The sequence below is a fragment of the Lathyrus oleraceus genome, chromosome 2 (assembly GCF_024323335.1).
Source record: "Lathyrus oleraceus cultivar Zhongwan6 chromosome 2, CAAS_Psat_ZW6_1.0, whole genome shotgun sequence".
In the NCBI taxonomy this organism is placed as follows: Eukaryota; Viridiplantae; Streptophyta; class Magnoliopsida; order Fabales; family Fabaceae; genus Lathyrus; species Lathyrus oleraceus.
The window spans coordinates 173622171-173642443 of NC_066580.1; the positions used below are offsets into that span (position 1 = coordinate 173622171).

The window sequence follows — 20273 nt, forward strand, 5'->3', positions numbered from 1 at the left end:
CGCTACTTCTAAGGCGTTCTCCTTCCACCTCTGTTAGATCTACGACGTTTCCTCCTTCTATTAATTCGTTGTTAGTTGTTCGATTTTGACACCATAGGTATTTTTCTAATCTTCATATTACTTGGTTTCTCTTCTGACGTTCGCTATTGTTCATTTTTGCTTTCATTTTTCTTGGTTCATACATTTATTGAGTATTCTCAATAATAATTATTGTGTTGCAATGCTAGCAATGGAGACTAGGCATTATGGGCTTTGATTTTTTAAGTTCCCTTTTCACTATCGTTGAATGACTTTTTAAGCCATACATAGTAGTAAGCTATAAATTACTTTAAGTTGTTGGTTCATTTCAAAATTACTCAAAAAGACAAAAAGGTCAGGCATAAAGCTTACTTGCTGGGGCTTTGATTTGTCATGTTGGCTAGGTTTGTTTTTGTTTCCCAACTTGGTGTATGTGAACTATAATATTATGATTGAAATATTACCTACTTCCCTTAGTCAACCTGAACATTGTTTCTCAAACTCCCAAGTTAGCTCATACAATCTTATGTTTCTAGGCATCAAAATCAAATTAACTTGCTTACAGGATCCTTTCTGTGTCAACTCATGTAGACTCACAAAAACTCGTATAAACCTTTGATTTGAGGACAATTGAACGAGAGTACAATATAATTGCTATTTTCTCCCAGATGTGAACAAATATACAGAGGAGGCGAATGATGCTCCATTGAGTCCCAACCCCACCGTAGTTCCTAGAGTAAACAAAGTCATACACCAGGAACACATGAACAAATCCATTGTTGTGAGTTTGAAATGAACCCAAAAGGCCAACGAGGTGAACGGACCTAAATCTGATGGGCTGAAACCTAGGTCTACCGAGTTGAATCCAGCTCCAATGAGGAGAACCCAATCCCTCCATATTTCATTCATTAGTAATTTTAAACTTTGTGATTTTTTAATTTGTCCATTTATTTTGAATATGTAATGCTCTTTTTCTTCATTGGGTTGTGAACCTATTTCCTGTCATGTGAATTTGTCTATTAATACTTGTCTGTTCTGGTTTAATCTTTAGAATTTGACAACCTTGTACAGGCAGCTCACAATAATATTCCTATTTTAGTTGAGGCAGAATCACCAATGGAAGGGTTAGATGAGCTATTGAAGCTTGCTGATTTTGTTGTATGTTCAGCAAAGTTTCCACTGGTAATGAGGGGCTTACATAGATTTTCCATGATTCAGAACTACATGCGTTTGGATTCACTAGTATATTGATAGTAAGGCTTGTTAGAAAATGTTTATCTTCTCAGATTTCATTAGAAGGAAGACATTTAATTCAATTTTCAACACTTCATGGTGTTTCCAGAATTTCGGAACCTCCCAAACAGAAAGAAAATTATCATTATAAATTTACTTTTTAACTCTTCTATTAAGTCAGGGTTAGCTCGAATAGGGTTTTAGGTAGGGCATACCTCTAATTGCATCTCTAACTGCATATATAAGGTGTCCAACTGTCATATGATTCTGTTTATGATTAATCTTTCTTGGTGTTCATTTGGGATTTGGTTTGTATTGTGTTAGGCTTGGACACAAGCACCATCTATCCCGAGTGCATTAGTTTCCATGCTTATAAGATTGCCAAATGTCAAGTTTGTGATTGTGACTCTGGGTGAAGATGGCTGTCTAATGTTGGAAAGAAGTACAAATGGTGAACGAACGAATGGCTTTTTCATTTTACTTTTTTAATTTTACTTCTTAAAGGAGTAGAGTGTTTTTTCTTTGAGCAAATGTAACTTACAAGTTTAATGCTCTTGTGGGCAGAGTATGTCAGCGTAGAAGAAAGGAATCTAGAGAGGCTCTTAGAACTCTTGTACAAAGAGAAAGATGATAGCTTGGCTATTCCAACCTGTATATCATCGGTAAAATATTGTTGAACCTATAACTTGTACAACTTTTATTTTAATGCGGAGATATATTCTATAACTCCAGTTTGAGTTTAAAAATATATATTTTGTTTAACAAAAGAAGAAAATTTTAAGACGGAGATAATAATTTGCAAAGAGAGGAGAATTATATGGCTAATTCAAAAGAATCTTGTCAAATTCCGTCGCTAGTTTTTTGTTTAGCTTGGAATTACAGGCCATGCAAAAGCAATCATGGCAGTAAAACCACATGCTTAAATACCGATATGTGCGAGTCTTGCAAATTACGTCTTTTGGTTCATAAGCATGAGTTAAATTGGAAGGAATATCACTGCATTAGTGTGAAAAGTATTATTGTCCAGTTTTGGTATTTACATTTCAATATTACATCAACTGATCAATGACAACCAATTTTATCTTGGGGTCAGCTATGCGTCACTGTCAATTGACACCAAAATTCATATCAATATACAAGTTAAAGCAGTTGAGTGAAACATCTTTTTATGATCATAATATCAATCAAGAATCTAAATCTATACCACATTTGTTAGGATTCAATTTTGTGTGTCAATTCATTTAGATTAAGTAAGTTATATGCGTATTGATTAAGAAATGGTAACTTAGTATAAAATTTTCATATGTATGCTTACTCAAATTTGATATTAAAATTGCTAACATAAGTTGGGGGACAACAATGTCGGTTTCAGTACTGGATTTTATATACATGATAGAAAGACTTATATTAGTTCAATTCTTTGTCAAATAGGTAATCATGATAAATTCTTTAAAAATAGATTTTCTCCTCTTCACCCATTTATTTTTCCAGGTGGTGAGAAAGTTCAGATCAGATGGAATAGGCACAGTTTGTGGGAGATTCTTGATCGGAACAGCAGAGAAGATACCAGATTCTGAGCTTATTGATACAACTGGTGCAGGGGATGCATTTATTGGAGCGATTATGTATGGTAGGTGTAGTCTCTGACCTGATTTTTTCTTTCTGTCTTTCTCTTTTTCTAAGCTTTGTTACTCGAGACTTCACATGGGTATTCATTTTTGGCTTGTTTACTTGTGTCCATCTACATTAGAATCACAAAAAGAAACAAAAACATCTTACTTGATATGGTACATAGACTTCACCCTTTTCATCCCTATGGATGGGCTCATCCTAGTGGATAGTGATCCAGCCCTTGCCCGAACCCAAAAACATGTTGATTTAATCTCTCATTGGAAAAAAATTCTGGGGTTCCATTCAAAACCTAAAAAATTTAAATAACCACCCACTTTAGAGGGCGCTTTCCAAAATAAGCGCCCTCTAAACCCTTTAAATTTCCACTTTAGAGACGCTTTCCAGTAAAAGCGCCCTCTAAACCCTTAAAAGTTTCCACTTTAGAGGACGCTTTCTTTAAAAAGCGCCCTCTAAAGTGGCCCTTAAAGGGCTTAAAGAGCCACTTTAGAGAGCGTTTTCACCAGGAAAAAAGCGTTGTCTTTACCTATGCCAGCGCCAGATTAGAGGGCGCTTTAAAGCGCTGTTATAGGCCAAAAAAAGCGCCCTCTTTTCCCTTATTTGGCGTAGTGCACCCAACCTCGCAACCAATTCATGCCACACATCCAAACTCAAAACTAGGAACCAAACCCTTACCATCAACAATCATACATAGCCACCACATTTGTCTATAGGCAGAATGACTCATACGATTCAACCCAATCCCATTATAGCCCCCCACTTATGAACACTCGAACATCCCATCGCCACAACACCTAACCATTATTTGTCTTTCTTACACCAAATGAACCATTGCTTCGTTTTCAAAATGATTCAATGTCCCAATTCGGACAATCACACCGTCAACAAACAACCCAACCACAATGACCCAACTACGACAACATGGGCACCGAACTCAATTACGACAGCACCATTGGCGACAACCCCCTAGCTATTGGGAAGAAATGATGACAAATTTTTCAAATACCACCGGACCTTCACACCAGCCACTGTTGCATCATGTCAGCACTCAAAGACCCCAAACACCTCATGGAAATCATGGGAGATCTTGAAGGCAGACTAACGCACCGGGATGTGGAACAAGAGGCGTTTCAATAGGGCGAGTCATTGATTTTTTTATCAATTTTATATAAGTATAACATAAAAAAATTTAAAAAAAAAACTAATATTCAAAGCATGCGCCACATGCATTGGCGCATGCTCTTCATGTCATAAAATATGCACCAATTGCATTGACGCATGTTCTTCATGTCATAAAATATGCGCCAATTGCATTGGCTTCACCTGCATGCATGCGTCACTTGCATTGACACCTTACTTCAATGTCAACATGCATACGACAGTCTAATTGGTGCATGCTTTAGTGGTATGCATGAAAAATAGATATATTGATAAATAATTTGAAATAGTAATTATTTTAGAAATTTATTTTAAAAACTTGATTATTTAAAAAAAATCTTAGTCAACACCATAAAAGTCCTATCAATAAATATAGGTGATAAGAAGTTATTATTTTTTTCATTAAATACATATGATATTATTGTTTTGATTTACGGTTTAGAAAATCTTTTTCCCTATTTTCGGTTGCATTAATTTTAGAATAATTTTTGAATTGTGATTAATTCAACGTCATCAAAGTATCTTCGGTGCCACGAGTTAAAGGGGATTGGCCTTTTTAGGTATGAATTTTTAAATATATTCCAATTTTGGCTTTTATTCCACTATTATATTAAAATAATTGATATCCAATTATGTCCAAATTAAGAGAGGAAAAATAGATAGAAATATTATATATTATATATATATTTTGATGCTAATTTATATTATGTTAAAGTAATTTTATAATAAGGAGGACTCTAGTCCTTAGACTATTTAACTTAAAATAGAAAACAGTTTTCTAATAAGAGAAAAATGGAAAGAGAGAAAAAGGGAAGTAGATAGGGAATGACTTAAGGTGTTTAATGAGGACAACATTGATGTAACAATAGAAATGGTATTTGATGTGTTTTGGCCTATTATACATTTTCTGGCCTTTAATATTTTTTTCCGGCAATCCCTATTTTTCCATATATAGATTATTTGTATAGATATACATTTTATATTCTTTTTCCTGCAAGCCCTATCTTTCCTGCCACAGAATTTGATGTGTTTTGGCTTATTATATATTTTATATTCTTTTAACTGCAATCCTTAACTTTCCATATATAGATTATATGTATAGATATACATTTATATTATCTTTCCTGCAATCCTTATCTTTCATGCAATCCTTATCTTTTCATATATAGATTATTATTATAGACATACATCACAGAATTTGATGTATTTTGGCCTATTATACATTTTATATTCTTTTTCCTGCAGTCAACAATCACGGACTAATCGTTGTGAACAGTAAGTAGTAATGGTTATTGCACTCACATGGTTTCCTGCAATCTGCAATCCTTATCTTTGCTGCAAACCCTATCTTTCCTGCAATCTGCAATCCTTATCTTTCCTGCAAACCTTATCTTTCCTGCAATCCCTCTTAAGCACAGGTATTCCATTTTAGATAAAGTATCGGTACCGGGTATTTACTGGGTACCGGTACTCATACGGTACGCGTACGGTACGCACCAAAGCCGTATTATTTTTTTTATTTTTTTTAAGTTGGTACACCAACCGGTACACATTTGGAGCACAATTAAATTTATTCACTCATTAAAAAGGTATAGACTCAATTTAAAGAGGACCAAGGATTTAGTTTTTGTTCATACAAATCTATGTCTTCTCATGTTAAGGTTTAGAATGTTGGAGCAACAAAGATGTGGGATATTGGTGGAGATGAATGAGATCTATTTGATGTAATTGATATTTTTGAAGTTGTTAGTCTTTATCTCTATAAACCTGAACTAGAAGTTGTTCTTTTTAATGATATCATGATTTATGAATACTTTTTAAGTGTAATTTATTTATGTTATTGCACAAATATTAACTTTTTTTAAATAAATTGTTTTATAATTTTAATGTTTTGTTGTTATTTAAACAATATAACACATTTGTTATTTTTATAATTGCATTTAAAAGAATTATACTAATCATACCCGTACCTTAAATTTTTTAAAAATGTCGTATTCCGTACCAGTATCCGTACCGGATATTGGGTACGTACCCGTACCTATGCAATGTTGTGCAATCCCTATTTTATATAAAATATACCTACAAAGTACGAAGTCCGGGCTCAAACACGGATATCGGTCAACGACACGGACACGTGGATCCCACTAAGATAAAAAAATATAAGACATGGACACAGCTATATATATTTTATATATTAATATAATAATGTCATTTATGAGCAAAATTTATAAAAAAAAATTAAATTGAGAAGAAAAATTTATGTTTATTTAAACTTAATACTTTCAATCAACGAAAAAAAGAGATAAATCCACTAAAATAAAATGATACAAATTATATCATTGTCACTTCACATTGAGAAAATTAGCCTAAAAGTCCGACTCATCTAAAGACAGGTGAATAACTTCAAGAAATCCATTGTCATCTAATGAGTCAAACTCATCTCCAACGACATCCTAGATTTTAATTTCCTCTTAATGAAATTGGTGGATGCTCCTCAATCTGGTGTAATCTTGTTTCTCTTTAAAGAATGGATAAATGAATACGTGCTCTAATTTCTTTCATCAAAAAGAAATCATAATTGTATTGTTTTTATAGTGGAGAAGTGGAATATGAAAGATAATTTTTTTTTTTATTTTTAAAAAAAAAGTTTTTTTTTAATTCTTGATTTTGTTTCTTTGAAATAAGGTGTCGTATCTATGTCCGTTGTGATTCAATTTTATTTTGTCATTAGACATTTCAAAAATGTGTCGGATACATGTCGTATCCCTGATACGTATCCGACACCACGACACACTGTGTAAATGACCTGCCTGAGTTTCTTAGCCTACAAAACTCTAATATATTGGAAGCGTTTTATGGGTAAACCAGAAAACAAAACACTCAAAACATGGGAGACATATATTCAGATTACATACTATCCACAGAACACCGTCCCAACTTCTCTACCTTTGTCGAAGTTGATGAAATTCCAATCATCGACCTGTCAGAAACTAGCCAAGAAAACCTCATCTCAAAGATTGGCAAGGCATGTGAAAAATGGGGATTCTTTCAAGTAATCAATCATGGAGTTCCATCTGATCTTATCATAAAGGTTGAAAATGAGGCCAAAAAGTTTTTTGAGTTAAGTATGGAGGAAAAAAAGAAACTGAAAAGAGATGTATTTAATGCAACGGGGTATCATGATGGTGAGCATACTAAGAAAACAAGGGATTGGAAAGAAGTTTTTGATTTTCTTGTTAAAGATGGAGTACAAATCCCTTCTTCTGATGATCCACATGACTCGGGGCTATGTACTCAAACAAATCATTGGCCACAATGCCTTCCACATTTTAGGTACTCTTATTTTTATCAAATGATTTAAATCTATAATACATTTTAGGTACTCTAATTTAATGCAACATAAAACCATCATTATGTTTTATTTTTCTTAGGGAAATAATGGAGGAATATGGTGGGAAATTAGAAAAGTTATCATACAAGTTGTTGGAGTTAATACCATTGAGCTTAAGCTTAGTTGGTGATTATTTCCTTGACTGCTTCGAGAACCAACTAAGCCTTACGAGGCTCAATTACTATCCTTCATGTCCTTGTTGGGGGAGATTTTTCACTAAGGAGCATTGAACATAGTGGGACTTCCTTTTCTAGAGCAACACCTTTGAGAGACACACCACATATTCACCTAAAACCTTAAGGTAATAGGTGAGTGGGTTCTCTCACTTATAAATGCTCAAGTCTCCACATTATCAACCAATGTGGGACTATTATCCACACTACTTACACTTGACACATTCTCAACACTCCCCCTCAAGTGTGAGTCCACAATGTTCCCCCTCAAGTGAAAGTTCTACTTATTTCTCTTGTATCGCACGAAACGTTTCTTATTCACCCTCCTGGTGCCGTTGACTTTCGATACAAGTAACCTGGTCCCTTTCTGAAACCAAAGGCTCACCCTCCTGGCGTCGTTGACACTCTTCAACAGAACGTTTCTTATTCACCCTCCTGGCGCCGTTGACTTTCGATACAAGTAACCTGGTCCCTTTCTAAAACCAAAGGCTCGTGATACCATATGTTGGGGGAGATTTTTCACTAGGGAGCATTGAACATAGTGGGACTTCCTTTTCTAGAGCAAAACCTTTGAGAGACACACCACATATTCACCTAAAATCTTAAGGTAATAGGTGAGTGAGTTCTCTCACTTATAAATGCTCAAGTTTCCACATTATCAACCAATGTGGGACTATTATCCACACTACTCACACTTGACACATTCTCAACAGCTCTTTCCCTGATTAGGCACTTGGTAATGGTCCTCATAAGGATCCTTGTATCTTGACTGTGGTTGCACAAGATGATACCAGAGGTTTACAAGTTAAGAAAAATTCAGTTGGTGGTTGGGTTCCAGTTAAACCTATTCCCGGTGCATTGGTCGTCAATCTAGGTGATATTCTTGAGGTGCGTTGTTCCTACAATAGCATAATGGACGGTCATACTTTACATATACTAAATATCATTTTTAGTCTTTAAATTTTTTTCGTTAAAAAAAATACAATGGTTTTCATAACGTTTTCTATCTTATCGAAGGACGACCATAAAACACCACGTGGCATGATGACGTAGCAAAGATGTTGACGTGTCATATCATGTGACGGTTTTTGTATTGGTAGCTAAGTCCATCACAAAAGATAAAGCAGACACAAGTTAATCGTAAAATTCAGAATTTATCTTTAAAATAAAGAATTCAACAATAAAACCTTTGCAAAAATGAAGATTCATGGTAGTATCCATCATTAAAACTCAGAATCAGTTACTAAAACTAATAATCCATCACCAAAAAATTACAAATAAATTTGTTTGATTTTATTAATATTTCAACAAATCATATTTTTTGAGATGCAATTTTGATTTTATAATTTTTAAATTGTTATATTTTATTTAATTAGTGTTAATTCTATTTCATAAATTAGATACTAGTCAATGTAATTGTAATTTTTTAAATTAGTTTTTGATTTTATAATATTAAAAAGATTAAGGTTATTATTTCGAAAATAATTATTTGCAAAATGGAAATTTTCAATATTTATAATTTTAATATAATTTTTTTTTTGGTTTTAAGGTTTAACTAAGAATCTTTATCTTTTGCGATAGTTTTAGTGATAAATTTTAGATTTTATTGACTAGGGCTAGGTTTTTGCCATGAATCTTCTTTTGGTTTTATACACTTATATTCTAATATAAAAGTTTACCTTTAAAATAACTAATAAAATTTGATTTGAGGGAACAAGTAATATATCAATTTATTTGTTTATTTGTAGTGTATTTTAAAATCAAATTAAGTTTTAGTCTAATTCAATTCCATAAAATCGATTTATAAATTATTTTTGTCAAAATGGTAAACACAGTTTTTATAAATTTAATACTAGAATAATTATATATAAAGTCTAAATTTCAAAGTTTGAAGAAAAATTTATTAACCATATTTTGATCATTGATTCGATTGCTTCAATCTTAATGTTGGGTGTTTTTTCAGGTTTGGAGCAATGACAAGTATGATAGTGCAGAACACAGGGTGGTAGTAAACTCACAAAAAGAAAGGTTTTCCTATCCATTCTTTCTTTTTCCAGGTCCACATATTATGGTGAAGCCTGCAGAAGAGCTAGTGAGTGACCAAAATCCTGCAAAATATAAACGATACAATTTTGGCAAATATTATGCTAATAGAACTCATGCTGATTTCTGCAAACAAGACGCTGAGGGTAAAGAAATTCATCACTTCAAGATTTCGGATTAGCTATTAAAAAATATTTAGCTCTTGTTTTGGATTTTCTGTTGTTTTTCATGTCCTTAATAAATAGAGCTCCCTTTCATTAATTAAATGTTCTACTACGGCAGTCGACAAGAACTGCCTCGAGAACTGTCGCAATGCAAGAGAGAGGGCAGTTTTTCTGGAATCGTCGTAACTTATCCTCTAGTTCAAATAAATATTGGTTCCTTCTTTGTTTTCGTTGAATTTAAAACTGGTTGCTTCTTTGTTGTTTTAAATTTATTTTTAGATGTCATATTATTTAAGTGATTTATATATAACTAGCGTCCAAACGGGCACTCTCGTGTCTGTTTGTCCGCTTTCTTTTATTGCTCACATGTGTCAAAATATAATTTGATATTTTTATTTAATTTTAATTTTAATTTTGTATAATAAGATTTATAATACGCACTCTCATGTTTATATGTTTCTTTTTTTTTTCATACACACATGAAGTTATAAAATACGTCTTTTTTTAATATTTATTTTAACTTAAATTATATGTCAAATTAAATTAGTATGTAGTATGCAGAGCCGTCTCAATTTTTTCGGATGTCCTGTGTAGATTCTTCATATTTTAATCATGAAAAATAAATAGAGACTCTATCTAACCATCATTTAACCATTATAAATATTTTATGAGACCGTATTTATCCCCAAATTAACTGTGACAAATTTGAGGTTCTGTGTGCTAGTCTATCTTGCACACCCTCAAAGACAATCCTCATAATATGACATATTCATTTTGCATCATTTTGCTTTTATTCTCTCTCACACACACTTACAGAGTACACACTTATCAGTTCAATGAATGTTGATTCAAGGTTGCAAGGCAAGAGTTTGGGAAGTAGAAGGAGGATCATCAAATAAAATGTACTCATTTTGAGATTGAGTAGAGGAGTGAGGTGCGGGACTAGCGTTCAGACGGGTACTCTCGTGGCCGTCTGTCCGTTTTTCTTATTGTGCTCACACATGTAAATCTTTTATGAGATTTTTAGTATATGTTCCATTAAAAATAATATTATTTTGACACAATGATTAAATTAAAAGTAAGATGATAAGTAATATGTTTTAGTAGTCTATTCTTTCTCTTTGTCTCGTGTCGTATCTCCGCTTTTTAGTTGGCACATACGTGGAATTTAATTTTGTTAGCGTGTAATCTCTCTCTCTCTCTCTCTCTCTCTCTCTCTCTCTCTCTCTCTCTCTCTCTCTCTCTCTCTCTCTCTTCTCTCTCTCTCTCTCTCTCTCTCTCTCTCTCTCTCTCTTTCTCTCTCTCTCTCTCTCTCTCTCTCTCTCTCTCTCTCTCTCTCTCTCTCTCTCTCTCTCTCTCTCTCTCTCTCTCTCTCTCTCTCTCTCTCTCTCTCTCTCTCTCTCTCTCTCTCTCTCTCTCTCTTCTCTCTCTCTCTCTCTCTCTCTCTCTCTCTCTCTTCTCTCTCCTCTCTCTCTCTCTCTCTCTCCTCTCTTGCGCGTATTTTCTTATGGCACTCCCGTGTCTGTTTATGGTCAGTTACGAGAGTGCTCGTTTGGACGCTAACCCGTTTGTCCACTTTTTTGATGTACACACCTCATAAAAAATAATTAGGTATTTTTATTTAATTTTGATTTTAATTATAATTTGTTTTATATATTATTTAATTTTAATTATAATTTTAATTATTTAATTTTAATTATAATTTTAATTATTTAATTCTCGTAGCTATCTGTTTTTTAGTATTTTTTAATTTAAATTTTATTTTAGATAAAATTTATGATAAGTATTCTATGCAGTATGGATTGACATGTAAAAATATAATTTGGTACTTTTTATTTAATTTAAGTTTAAATTACTTTTGTAATAAATTTTTCGAACATAATTAAGAGTGTATTTTTTCGTCAAACTCTTAATTATGATTGAAAAAGATAACTGCCATCAAATATCGAACCGATGAACACTGATTCCTGTGTGACAATTAATACTTCTCAAAACCAAATTGTCAGTGCTAGTTTATGCAGATTAACTATAATTTCTTCCTTAAATTACATTAAGAAACAATAAATCGAAGAAAAAATGAAATGAAGATGGAACCAAGATTTCATGCAATCGACTATTTGAATAAGAGGAATATAACCAAGCAGAAAAATCATATTCTCTATAGTTTTCAAAGCTGCAGTTTACAACAAATGGAATAGACAGGAAAAAAAACCATACCTTCAGTTGAGGAAAAAAAAGCCCTGGTGCAAAGAAACTTTAAAGACCAGAATAAACACACATATGGCACCCAAACCGATCACACCATAGAATGTAACTAGTAACTACAATACAAGTTTTCCCATGACATCAGAGAACATTAAACACAAACTTCACTACTTCCTTCCTAGACAAAAAGCAATCTTTGATTCAAGTCATAATCTGATACATTAAGTAAAAATAAATAAACAATAAGAATAAAGCAGCAATTTGACCATAAAATTTATAATTTGTTAGATTGACTATGGGCCTATAGATAGGCTTATTCAAACGACATAAGAACTTTGTGAAAACCTGCTTTTGGGTATCTTTACGCTAGACATTTTTTGTTTCCATATTCCATAAATGCTTTTGCGGTGGCAGAGGGAGATTGGAACAATGAACCCTCTTCACTCAGATTCTTATATATATATAATATATATTATATATATATATATATATAATATATATATATATATATATATATATATATATATAATATATATATAATATATATATATATATAATATATATATATATATATATATGTATGATACGAGATTGTTACAAATATAAATCATTTGAGAATTCATGAAAGACTTGGTAAGCATATCATTCAATTGATCTTCAGATTTGACAAGTTATGTGATTATTTCTCCTGACAGTACCTTGTCTCTTAAATAGTGACAATCTATTTTTGTGTTTGGTCCGTTCATGGAAAATCTGGATTGGATGCAATGTGGAGTGTCGCTTGATTGTCGCATATGAGTTTTGTGGCCTGAAGGTCTCCCAACCTAAGTTATTTTAGCAAATTATTAAGCCATGCAAGTTCCTTTGAGGTTGCTGCCATAACACGATATCTTCAGGACTAAATAGAGCAATTGTGTTTTGTTTATTGCTCCGCCATAAGATCATATTTCCTCCAATAAGAACATAATATCCAGAAGTGAATCTCATATCCGACGGTGATTCTTCCCAGTTTGCATCTGAATAAAAAGTGATTTTAGCATCACCCTTATCTTCATATAATAGGCATATTCCCATTGTTTCTTTATATATTTGAGAATCTGAATAACTGCATCCCAATGAGTATCATAAGGAGCGTTCAGAAATTGTCTCACAATGCTCAAAACAAAAGTGTTATTCGATCTGGTGATGGTAAGATAATTGAGTATACTCACTAGACGTTGATATCTTCTCAAGTCTTTCAACTGCCCCCCCCCCGACTTAGGAGAAGCCTGACGTTGGGATCTATAGTAGTATCAATTTAACAATAGTCAAGCATACCAGTTTCGGATAGGATGTCTAATGCGTACTTATGTTGATTAATTGCAATGTCTGATGAGGAGTGAGAAACTTCAATACCTAAGAAGTATCTGAGTGGACCCAAATCATTTGTTTGAAAAGTTTTCAAAAATATGAGTATTAAGTCGTTGGATACCCTTTGTATTATCTTCAGTGATAACAATGTCATCAACATTGACCACAAGAAAGATGCGCTGACCGGTGAAGGAATGAAGGAAGAAAACAGAGTGATCTGTTTCACATCTAGGCATACCAAAATGTATCAAGGCAGAGCTGAAGCGACAAAATCAAGCACGTGGAGACTGTTTCAACCCATAAAGAGAGCGATGAAGCCGACAAACAAGTCTTAAATTTCCAGGAATAGTAAAACCTGGAGGTTTATCCATATACACTTTCTTCTCTAATTCTCTGTGTAAAAAGTTATTTTTAATGTCTAACTGATGAAGTGGCCAATGGTTAATAGTAGCCATGGCAAGGAAGAGACAAACTGGACTAATCTTGGCCACTTGAGAAAACGTTTCACCATAATAAAGGCCAAATATATGTGTGTATCCACTGGCTATCATACGAGTTTTGAAACGATCAATCTGAGCATTTGATCCAACTTTCACGGTATAAACCCATCGACATCCGACTGTAGTTTTGTCTGAAGGTAAAGTAATAATGTCCCAAGTGTTATTTGAATGAAATGCAACCATTTCTTCCATCTTCGCTAAATGCCAGTTGGGATCCTTCATAGCTTCATTTGTAGACTTAGGAATAAAGACAAAATACAAAGAAAACACAAAAGAAACATAGGAAGTAGAGAGACATTCATAATTTAAGACATAAGCATATTTAGGATTTGGATTATGAGAATGAATACCTTTTCGTAATGCTATTGGAAGGTCAAGATCGGGTCATGAAGTTGGAGGAACAACTGAAGCTGGTGAATCAATATCCTCTCTAACTTCCGATGGATGGGGTGTCGGTCCCTAATAGACCTACAACGGAGGTTTAATGGATGTGGGGATGACATAAGGGATATCTCGAACCTCTAAATTACAAATCTCATCGGGTGACACAGAGGCAGAGAAAAAAGGGGAACCTTCAAAGAATATAACATAGGAGGAAACAATGTATCGTTAAAGTTGAGGACAAATACAATGATATCCCTTTTGTATACGTGATTAGCCTAGAAAAATACATTTGAGAGATTTGACGGAAAGTTTGTTTTCACGTAGACTAAGATCATGAACAAAATATGTGCAACAAAAAACACAAAGAGGAATGGGGTAGAGATCATATTGTCGATCCAAGATAGAGTATGTAATCTGACCTTGAAGGATCGATGAAGGCATTAAATTGATATGGTGACATTTTGTGAGGAGAGCATCACCCCAAAAACGTGTTCAACATTTGGCTTGACACTCATAGCAAAAGTTATTCAAGGTGGAAGAAGTGAACATTTGGCTTGGTACTTAGAAAAATTTCATTTATGTTTGAGTTTTCAAACTTCCACCTAAAAATTCATCATGATCCAATCTTCAAATGTAAATGTGTTCAACATGAAATTTGTTCCCCTTGATCTCACCTTTCCAAAAAGTCTAAGATCATCTCATTTGGCCAAGAATTAAATGACTTGCGCATGACTTCTTTTCAAGGCTCCATTTGGATGAATCTCTTGATCACATTCCAATTTCCATTGCATGATTACATGACACACTTTCAGCATTGCACATGATGAAATTTGGACCTGATTACATCATTTCATGGGCCTATCACACGCCCATGCATCCATCCAAGAGAAGGTGTAGAGACAAAGGCTACAATATTAGTCCGACAAATGCCATGGTCATGAAATACTTACTTTGTTGTTCAACATAAGTTGTTGCATCTTTTGTAAAAGGCATTAGGGTTATGGAATTTTCCTTTAACGCATCAATTACTCAAATAGGCTTGCATATCCATATTCTCCTATTTCAAAGAGTTGATTTTGGTGATGACACAGTAAATATTATGGACATTATTAGAGAAGACTTTCTTATCCTTTTCTCAAACCTCATAACAAGTTGTAAGGGCTTGGTATTGTGCCTGGAGATTATTTGTTATGAAAAAATATAACACAGTGCATAAATAAGCATCGATTTGTTTCCACTTATTGCATTTCCCGACAGGAATATTGTGTGGTTTTGTAGTTAAGTGATCCTCATATCCTTGACCGTGAAACCACATTTTGATAGCACCAGCCCATATGTTGTAGTTGGATGTTCCGGTTAGTTTCTCACACGGGATAAGTGGAACCTTAGTGAACATGACGGGTCTGGAAAGAGCGTAGGTGGGACGTGCCGCCACACGCGACTTGTTAGGAGGTGCATGAGATTCACGCATGGGCGGAGGGACGGCTCGTGAGGGCGCGTGGACTGGTGGGAAGCAGCGGGATTTTTGGTTTTCGACCGCTCGGGAAGAGACGAATCTAGCGGTATGTGTATCTCGCCAAAAGGTCTTTGGGAGCAGCAGCGACGCTCGTGGTTGGCCTGAAATTTATGGAGAAGAAAACAAAAATTGTGGAAGACAGTAGGTCAACCAACTCTGATACCATGTTGTGATTGTATTTCTGTGTGTCAAATATGATCACACATGTTGTATATTTATATGCAAATATGGTTATACACAATAGATAATAATATATTTATACTTATGACTAATTGAATATCAATCAATACTAATTGATTGATAACGAACTCTCAAACAGTAACTTATGAGTAAAATGTGGATTTTTTGTTAGAAAAGTTAGATGATAGAGTAAAGAATGCTACTTTATGAGTTTATAAATAATAAGATCATATTATGCCATTCTTTTTTGACAAAGAAAATATTCCATAGACATTTATGATACCTAACTCTTTAAATCTAAACCTGTCTTCACCTAATGCAGAGGGGTACCAAACTGTTAGGTAAATTTTTTAGTAAACCTAACTTTATGAAGGCTCTGATGCTTAATCAGGTGAAGATGATGAATCTGATGAAGAGAACAAGGAAAGTATGCACATAAAAGATGAAATAGAAACCAATATTGTTAATCTGCGAAGGACTATCTATATGCTGGATCAGATAAAGATGATGAATCTGACGAAGAGAACGAGGAAAGTATGCAGATAAAAGATGAAACAGAAACCAATCTTTTTAACCTGCAGAGGACTATCTATATGCTGGATCAGCTAAAAATGATGAATCTGACAAAAAGAACGAGGAAAATATGATGATAAAAGATGAAGCAGAAACCAATCTTGTTAATCTGCGGAGGACTATCTATATATTGGATCAGATGAAGATCATGAATCTGATGAAGAGAACGATAAAGTATGCAGATAAAAGATGAAACAGAAGTCAATCTTGTTAATCTGCGGAGGACTATCTATATGCTGCATCAAATAAAGATGGTGAATCTGACGAAGAGAACGAGAAAAGTATGTAGATAAAAGATGGAACAAAAACCAATCTGTAAGATCCCAATTTTGACCCTAAGATCCCTCATGCTATCTCATAATATGCATTGGCTTTGGGATCACACCTTGGCATCCTCCTTACCTCTCCTTCATTGGGTGTGCATTGGAAGAGGTCACCAAACACATTTGATTGTATTATACTTTGTTTTTCTTTGCTTACTAACTAAAATACCAAAAATATGTCAATGTGTAGTTTACTTCTTTTGTAGGTAGTGTGCGTGTTCACCTATGCCTCATCAAGCTCATATCTAGGGTTTGAGACCCTCAATGCAAGGATACTAATCAAGAGATGGTTCACATTGACTCTACACATCATATATGGATCCTCATGATCTCCATTTATCATTTTTATCAAAAATTCATCAAAAAAGTTGGAAGCTTGTTTGCCTTGGAAGCCCAAATTCATCTGGGTATCTTGTGTGACTTCCTCAGCATGTTTCTTCATCATATGATCAAATATTTCAAGGTATACTTCATATTACATCATATTATTCATATATGGTTACCCATTAGTCCAAGAGATCAAGATAAATTCAAGTTTGAAAGATGGTTCATGGTGGTTGACTAGAGAAAGTCAACTGGTCAAAACTGGGGTTCACTAGAACCTATCTCCTACAATATTTGTCATATGAAAATTATTCAAAGATAAAAGTTACTCCTTATGACATTCCAAACAACTTTCATGTTTAAGTAAATAGCTAGTTTTGCTTGGAAAGTTAATTTTTATGGTGAAATATTATAGGTCATTTTGTCTGAACCCTAGTTAGAATGTCAACTTCCAAGGACCATAACTTGCTCATTTTTTATGAGATGAAAGCCATTAAAGTTTCATGATCAAATTAAAGATGTCCTCTCGAACTTATATTCTTTTAAGAAATTAAAATTCAAGTTGAAAATGAATGTGCTAAGAGGAAACATTATAGGTCACTTTGGGTCATTACCATTGAACAAGAGATTTTCCTCAACTTCTAAAATGCATAAATCCTTCATGACAAATCCAAATGAGGTCAAATTTGTAACCAAATTTAATAGGTTTGAAATATCTACAACTTTTATGAAGGAATTTTTTCCATTTGAAACCCATAGCAAAAGTTATTCAAGGTGGAAGAAGTGAACATTTGGCTTGGTACTTAGAAAAATTTCATTTATGTTTGAGTTTTCAAACTTCCACCTAAAAATTCATCATGATCCAATCTTCAAATGTAAATGTGTTCAACATGAAATTTGTTCCCCTTGATCTCACCTTTCCAAAAAGTCTAAGATCATCTCATTTGGCCAAGAATTAAACGACTTGCGCATGACTTCTCTTCAAGGCTCCATTTGGATGAATCTCTTGATCACATTCCAATTTCCCTTGCATGATTACATGACATACTTTCAGCATTGCACATGATGAAATTTGGACCTGATTAGATCATTTCATGGGCCTATCACACGCCCATGCATCCATCCAAGAGTGAATTTCTATTTTTGGCATTTTGAATGAAGTGTGTGAAAAGCAAATGCATATCCTATAAATACAACCCCTTCTGCTCAGAATTGGGACACCTTGCCCAAGCTTTGAACCTGCAATCCTAACCCTCACCATTAGAGGACAAACTTGAAGGTTTTCAATTGAAAATCGAGTTTCAATTTTTCTCTAGTTTTGAAGTTGAAACTCCAAGTATCCAAGCCTTTCCTTGATCCAATTCAACTTCCGCAAGCTTCTTAAGTCAAGCCAAGGCCATTTGGAAGCAAGATCAAGCAAGATTCAAGCTCCCTCGAAGGTGAATTTTCAGAAACTTCATCTCTTCGATTCTCTCTCAATTCTTCACCATTCTCTTTGATTTTTGGTTGGCTGAAGTCCTACCAATGTAGCCAACAAGATTGAGTTATTTTGAGGTCAAATTGAAGCAACTCAGTTCATGCTCCTCAAAATACAAATCCTTGTACCTTTTTATATACTTGGAATTGGAGAAAATTGAGGCCAGATTCGAGATCCTGAATATTTTCTCTTTGAAATAGTGTCCTTGTTTTTCATTTTCCATTGGAATGAAGTTGGACCAGTCTAGTGAAGGTCACCGGAGAAGATGACCCTTGTTTTTTCTAATTTTTTTTATTTTTTGAATTTTCATTTAATCCTTTTATTTTGTTTATTAATTTCATTTTTAATCCAAAAAAATGAGACTTTCACCAAAAATCTTTAAACATTTTTATCTTCCATATTTTGAATTAAAATTATTTTTTGGATTAATTTTGATATTTTTCATGAATTAAATGTTTTTGTGCATATTTTTAATTGTTTAAAAATACTTATGACTTTTCAAAAATAGTAAAAAAAAAATTCTAAGGTCCTTTGACCTTGTTTGACCTAGGATAAATCCCTTGGCCATTTATTTGGTGTTTCGAAGGGATTTTAGGTTTTGACCAAACAAAAATGTATTTTAATTCACTTTTAATCGGATTTTTAATTATTTAAATGTTCAAAAATATTGTTGAGCCATTTTTATGGTCTTGTGATGTTTGACTTTCTATTTGGGCATTGGTCAAGGTTGATTTGACTTTTGTTGGATCAAAACCATTGGATTTAGGGGATTGATAAAATGTACATTTCATCTCACAAAATGAATGGATGGTTTTGAGTTGATGATAATCCTCCCTTGGTCAATTTGTGTTTCTATCTTCCCCTCCCTCTTTATCTTCATCCCTATTATTTCCATTCCCTCATTTGACCAATGAAATCTCTAATGTCTTAAGGCTAATTGGTTCATCAATGACCTTGTGTCAGATGAACCAATATAAGTATGAGTAAGATAGGTCTCTCCCTCTTGATCTTTTCTTTTATGTTTTAGGAGTTTGGTCCTTCATACCAAATCTCTAACATGCATTAACACCTAAACTTTTATTGCCCGACCTCAGATAGTTGTGACTTCTACATAAGTCTAATTACGACTGCTTAACATAGAGCTAAATTTGACCCTAATGGCATGGAATTCTAGTAAGTGAGATTGTAAGTTTCCCATTCTTCATGGTATTGTATGGAGACATGACCTTTTTTCCTTTCATGAGAGCTAGTGGCATACTTGTTGAATTATCCAAGTTGGAGCTCTTCTCATGGAAGATGTCTTGGTTTAAGGATTCATACTTGTGAATGAATGGTTGAGTGTTCTCCAAAGAATGACTTAATCAATTAAAAATCACCACTAACACTTGACTAACCTTTGACTAATATTTGACTAATTCTTGTTAATATTGCTTTACTTTCAAGTCATTTACTTTATGCAATTTAAATTTTAATCATTTATCATTCATTGTCATTTACATTTCATTTAACTTGTTTATATTTATGTCATTTTAACTTTGCTCATTTGAGCCATATCTTGTGATTATATATATTGTTTGTGTATTTTTGTTTTGGTTTGTGGTCTTAGGACCTTAAATACTTAATAATAACAAA

At 33.6% G+C, this 20273-nt stretch overlaps 1 protein-coding gene and 1 pseudogene across 2 annotated transcripts; both read left to right on the forward strand.

Annotated features, from left to right (window-relative positions):
• Positions 1–347: 347 nt before the first annotated feature.
• LOC127118719 (uncharacterized) lies at positions 348–5556 on the forward strand. 2 transcript variants are annotated; one of them, XM_051048975.1, is made up of 6 exons: positions 348–422; positions 1090–1200; positions 1576–1702; positions 1816–1913; positions 2743–2881; positions 5284–5556. In XM_051048975.1, exons 2-6 carry the CDS (start codon positions 1135–1137, stop codon positions 5319–5321), a joined length of 468 nt encoding a protein of 155 aa, XP_050904932.1. In that variant the 5' UTR covers positions 348–422; positions 1090–1134; the 3' UTR covers positions 5322–5556. The 2 variants fall into 2 exon arrangements, with proteins under 2 accessions (XP_050904932.1, XP_050904934.1); XM_051048977.1 differs by lacking the exon at positions 348–422 and adding an exon at positions 429–929.
• Positions 5557–6745: 1189 nt separating this feature from the next.
• LOC127118720 (flavonol synthase/flavanone 3-hydroxylase-like) lies at positions 6746–10063 on the forward strand (annotated as a pseudogene).
• Positions 10064–20273: the final 10210 nt, after the last annotated feature.